Source organism: Lasioglossum baleicum, unplaced genomic scaffold (assembly GCF_051020765.1).
Source record: "Lasioglossum baleicum unplaced genomic scaffold, iyLasBale1 scaffold1782, whole genome shotgun sequence".
NCBI lineage: Eukaryota > Metazoa > Arthropoda > Insecta > Hymenoptera > Halictidae > Lasioglossum > Lasioglossum baleicum.
This window is the reverse complement of record NW_027470841.1, coordinates 4,166-9,988: the sequence shown is the minus strand read 5'-3', so window position 1 is coordinate 9,988 and position 5,823 is coordinate 4,166. Positions and strand designations below refer to the sequence as shown.

The following is a 5,823-nucleotide window of genomic DNA, read 5'->3' as shown; positions in this document are numbered from 1 at the left end:
TCTTCTTCTTCTTCTTCTTCTTCTTCTTCTTCTTCTTCTTCTTCTTCTCCTTCTTCTTCTTCTTCTTCTTCTTCTTCTTCTTCTTCTTCTACATCTTCTTCTTCTTGTTCTACCGCTCCTTCCTACGTCGTGTGTCATCATCCTCGGCTTTTCCTCGTTCGGAGTGCAACGTGATACGACGAGAGACCGAGCCGCGACATCGGGGGTGGCGCGAAATTCTTTATCGACTCTCGACGATTTATTTCGAGATACGGAACAGTGTCGCCGATTCGTCGCCGATTCGTCGCCGGGGGAGTGCTCAAGAACGAAATCGAATACCGGTCGAACAGTATCGCGGGTCGTTTCGACGATGAGAAGCAAATCGAGTAAGTAAGCCGATCGACGATCGTTCGAGAATCCTCGCGTCGAAATCCGCTCCGAGTTCGAACGAACGAAACAGGCAGAGAGAGAGAGAGAGAGAGAGAGAGAGAGAGAGTTTGGCATAGCGAACTCGCGCAAGAAAATATTCGAAAAGGAGCGAGAGATAAGAGAAGGGAGGAAGGCAGCGAGGCCGTAAAGGATAGAGAGGGTGAATCGGTGGTAGCGGGTGAAAGGCTGAAAGGAGGATTGCCCTGGTAGCGAATCGAGGGGTCGCGCGAGCAGGATGTTATTCTCGACCGATCGACAGGATGATCGCGACTTTTGAACTGTACGTCTCAATGCGGTTTAGAGGGAGCACAATCGCGGCAGCCGGCGGTCGTGATCGTTCGCGATAATCGAAGGTGAATAGACGCAGTACGATTTCGTACCGCGGTGTTCCTGTCGCATCCATCCCGAGGCATCAAGGATGAGGAGGACGGTACTGCGCTGGACGAAGAGCAGACAGCCGAGAATCTGTCCGATGGAAGTCCCGATGTTGTGCTGCTGCCGGTGGTACAACACCTCGTGAACAGCGATTCGCATTCTCCGACGACAGTCGAGCGCGGAAGGGAGCCAGTAAGGGTCGAGAAGAGAGCAGAGTTTCGGGACGAATGAGGCTTCGCTGAAGATTTCATCGAGCGAGCGAGAGAACGAGATAGCGCGACACCTTGGACGCGAGACCAATCGAGAGAAAGAGAGAGAGTCAGAATTAGAGAGAGACAGTGGGAGAGCGAGACAGAGAGAGAGCGAACTTTGAGGCGAATTCGGTGGCGAAAAGAAAGAGAATTAGTGGGAGAGAGGAGCGGTGTGCTGCGTTCGGGGTGACCGAGGTGTCGACCTCACCCCGATCAAACCAGCAAGCAGGTCGGATGATGTGGGCGTCTCTGTTTTTGGCCGGGATCTTAAGCGGCTGGTGGGGCGCATTGGCGCTCGCTGCGGCACCCCCCGCCAATCGGAACTCCCTCGAGGAGACGTCGACGAGGACCACCAGCGACCATCCACCATCGATGAGCATCGCCGCCGTTGAAAAGCCCTCGATTACCGTTTACCAACTTGGAACTTCGTTACGCGAACTATCGATAGACGCGAGCATCGAACAGTCGACCAGACCCTCGCCCGACCTACGCGAGATTACAAATTACCGGTCGGCGGCGACGACGACGACGGCGACGACGACGACGAGGACGAGGACGACGCCGCCGCCGAGGACAAGGAGGAGCTCGAGCAACTCCGGCAGGAGCAACAGGGAAGAAGATCGCCAACTGGGAACTCGCGACTCGCGGAGAATGACAAACCGCCGGTCCAGTCGAACTCGTGGACCACGTATCGGCTCGGTTACGAGCTCGGTTCCTCCTCGACCGTCCGGGAACCCGTCGAGGGAAACTATCGGACCGCTTCGACTTGCCGAGCAGCGGTTCGCCACCGCGCCTTCGGGATGCGACCAAGTGGTACACCGAAGAGTTGGACGACTCGATACGCGAGGTGTTCGTCTCGTCGTCGAAACGGATGGCCGATCGTAGCCGCGCGCTGGTCGGGACCAGGCCGCGGACGTTGTTCATCCAAAGATGGAGGAGTCCGGATTGACTCGGCTACCGCGTCACTCGTCCACGCAAACGCCGATCGTCTATCCGACCGGGGGCGAGTCGTCGATGGAACGGCCACGAGTGATCCGATCGGCGAAGCAACGACCAAAGAACCGTACGAAGGCGGATTCGCCGAGGGAGCAGAGACGAAGATGTCGGAACAAGGGTTGCCGGGGCCAGAACTGGTGCCCGGACGTGGACGTCGGGAACAGAGCCTACCTGGCGCCCACGGTGTTCGAGGGGAAGGCGAGAAGCATGTCGTCCGTGAGGAAGCCGGGCTCGAACTACGCGGTGACGTTCGAGGTGAAACAAGTATACAAGAGCCAGCCCGGTTTCCAACCGTTGCAGAAGAACGACAGCGTGAGGCTCCACTTTCGGGACAAATCCGCGCCCGGCAAGTCCACCGTCTGCGGCTACGACACCGACGGCAAGCAGCAGCAGCAGCAACAGCAACGCGATAATCAGAGTGGTGTGGTGCGAGCCAATATTAAGAGGGGTAAAGTGTATCTAGTGTTTGTGAATCGCGTGGGACCCAGAAACTTCACGATCCTCGGTGAGCCGGTGATACGAAGCAAGAAGAACGAACAGGCGGTGCAGGCTGTCATTCGACCGGATTACGGTGAGTACGATTATCATCTCTGGCCCATTAATCTAAGAGCTTCGGCTCTCTCTCTCTCGACGGAAGAAACACGGCTATTGAGAAGGATCGGGAGTTATTGCAGCTGCGTGCTTTCGATTGGCGCGCCACCCCCCGTTTCTCTCGTCCTCTTCCGCCTCCCTATTATTTCCACCGACACGCGTAACCATCCTATCCAAAACGCCTTACGTTTCCCTCCCAATTCTCTCCGAATTCTCTACGAATTCTTCCCGAATTCCCAGGAATTCCCCAGGAATTCCCTACGAGCTCCGTTGGAAAAATCTTTCACCGATATACGCCATCTTCTTTCCTTTTTCGTTTCTCCTAAATATCATACGCGCCGATGCTCGACCGCCGAGCCACCGCGACGTTTCTCCGATACCACCGGATTATATACGATGCAAAAAGCGGCGCTGGCCGCGCGCTAGAAACCTAATCCCCGCGCGACGCGAGCAGCCCGTAGAACGTCTTTCGGCTTCGGCAAAATCATTCCGGACAGTTAGAACGTGAACGATAAATTGTAACCGCGCTTTGACGCTATTACTTATCGTATCTGAGACTCGTTTCTGCTGTGCGAGCACGCCCACGTAGAGGAGAAGAGGTGCTTTCCTCGAGGCGCGTAATCGAGACGCGAACACGCGTATATTTAAACCGCCACGTAAGTTGGATCGCCTTCAAGTCGGCGTGCGTGGCTCGGCCGCTCGCGCGAGCACCACCACTCGTCCCTCCGCTTTTCTTCTTTCCACCGAGCCTTTCCACCGAGACGCAACGAGCCCCCGAGTTTCGAAGGTGTTCCGAAGGTGTTCCGAAGGTGTTTCGAGGCTCGGCGACCGATCGCTACCGGCGCGACGACGACCTTCCGCGACTTGATTTATCGCGATAAGTCGACCGCGGCACGGCCCGAGATATCGAAAGTATAGCTCGCGGTCGTGGTCGTGGTGACGGAACATCTGCGAGACTTTTCACGAGCTCTGGCGCTCGCTTTCGGCTCGTCGCGCACATGTGGCCTCCCCTTTCGACCGCTAACGCGCTTTCGACCTCCTCCGTTCGCCCGTCGATACGTTTCCCCCGATCTTTATCCTCCGCTTATTTCTTTCGATTAGTCACACCTGAGAATTGCCAAGTCGGCGATATATCATAGCGGCGAGAGACGGTTATCGATACCGGCGCGGTCTCGTAGATAACGGCCGCGTCGCGGCGTTGGCGCTACTAACTCTGCCGTCAGTCGCGCGAGTCGTCGTCGTCGGTTGGCGAAATTTACGCAATTGTCTAATACGCGTGAAACGAGAAGGAACGAAGGAAACGGGGATCGATGGAACGGATCGAATGGCGGTACCTACCGGGTGGTTATTCCGGACACGTCCGGCGCGGATTGTGTTTTATTCATAAAGCGGGCCGCTTTGCAAATATCTCGGAGATTTTTCGAGCGGGCCCGGTCGAGCGCGAAGGGGCACGGTTCGCGCAAAGGGAGCAAAGTTCTTTGATACGTCTGGCAAGTAACTCGGCTCGTTCCTCGTTAGCGTCCTTTTCGTCCTCCGCTTTCCTCCTCTCGTTTACGAGTTCCGAACTGTTGCGCTCGTTTGCCCGGCAGCCCACCTCCGAACCCTCTTCACCTCTGCGTATTACACATCCGCCTTGACGCGTATCGAAAGTTTTCGCGACTTATCCCATTATCGAGCCTCCGAGTATCTCGTCTCGCGGAAAGCGGAGATCGTAGCCTCGCCGTGCTGCTCCGTTAACGCGACCAAGAGAGAGAGAGAGAGAGAGAGAGCGAGAGAGGCTTCTCTGCCTCTGCTTAAACCGATTTATCATGTACGGCTGAACGTTGAGGGGTAAATTGGATTCCAGGGAGCTTCGAATCTCGATAATCTCGTCGAATCTTTGTCACGGATCGTTAAAAAAATCTCGCTATGGCGCCTCGTTAAATTCCACCTGGCTGTCGCGCGACTCGAGATCGTCTGTTATCCAGAATTATTCGATATTTAATTCCCCTGTAACTTTGATAAGGTGGCCCCGATAGCCTGACTTTAAATTGCTTCGTTAACGCGTATAGACGAAGCGGCGGGATATCTTTTCCGCGCTTTTTCTCCCTCTTTTCTCTCTCTTTCTCTCTGTCTTCTCTCTCGGCGAAAGCATCGGCTGCGGATCGTGGCTGGACGGAAAGCGCAAGAGCCGCGGCACTGCGAGGGGTGCAGAGGTTCGGCGTGAAAAGAGGCGCAAACGCGTCTGGTGTCCGGCGACGGTTCGTTGATCCGCGATCCGCAAAAGCGGGTCCGCCAGCCCTTCTCCCAGTTGCCGGTGACTAAGCCAGACGGGGGGACCCGGGACGTCAATTATAAGGCCTTAATCGGAAACCCGTCCTTACTTCTGTTGGCTTACACTCGGCCATGCCACCCGAGTGAGACAGCCGCGGAGAAAAACGGAATATCGAGAGCATAGTCGTGTCGCGCGCGACTATCCTCGTCCTCGCGCGCCCACCACCCTTCTCCTCCTCCCACCTCCTACCGTTCTTTCCGCCTTTCGACAATAACAGGCCCCCGTTGCTCTCTCTCGCGCTCTCTCGCTCTCTCGCTCCACCGGGACAAATGTTCCGCGATCCTCCGGTGCGCGGAGGGTAGCGCGAATCGAGTCGAGTCGAAGCGAGTCGAGTCGAGTCGAGTCGAGGCGAGGCGAGTCGAGTCGAGTCGAGTCGGCCGGAGAGACGGATCGAGAGGTATCGGCTCGACGAACCGTCGACATGGAATCACGACTCGGTAAACGAGAGTTATTCCGGTTCTAATTGGAACTAACTGCAACCGACGAAGGAGACGAGCGTCTGCTCCGAATTCTTTCGGGTCAAGATCGTTCGTTCGGTTTAAATGACTGCTCTCGCGATTAATGAACTTCCGAGCGCAATCTCGAGGGGCTAGATAAGCCGGGCATTTAAAGCCGTATCTATGGTTTACGGGAAAACGTTTAGTCATGTGCCGCGAAGTGTCGCGCGGGTCTATCCTTATCTCGATATATCATAGTTAGATTCATTAGCGCAGCGCGGCCCGCCGCCACACCGACGGTTATTAATATTCGAATTTCCAGCCGAGCGGATAAAACTCGAAGGTAACGGATAAGAGAGCGGATGATTTTTCGGAAGCGGCCTGCGCCGGGCGGATTAAGAGCTCGCGTTCGCAGAAATTTCCACGTGCTATTCTTAGACCCGTGTGGTGC

At 55.8% G+C, this 5,823-nt stretch overlaps 1 protein-coding gene across 1 annotated transcript; it reads left to right on the top strand.

The window, feature by feature from the left end:
* Positions 1 to 1,268: 1,268 nt before the first annotated feature.
* Positions 1,269 to 4,258, top strand: LOC143220976 (uncharacterized). Its single transcript, XM_076446523.1, is given in 5 exon segments — positions 1,269 to 1,431; positions 1,434 to 1,798; positions 1,801 to 1,929; positions 1,932 to 2,601; positions 4,140 to 4,258. Coding segments are annotated over 5 exon segments (1,446 nt in total).
* The last annotated feature ends 1,565 nt before the right edge of the window (positions 4,259 to 5,823 follow it).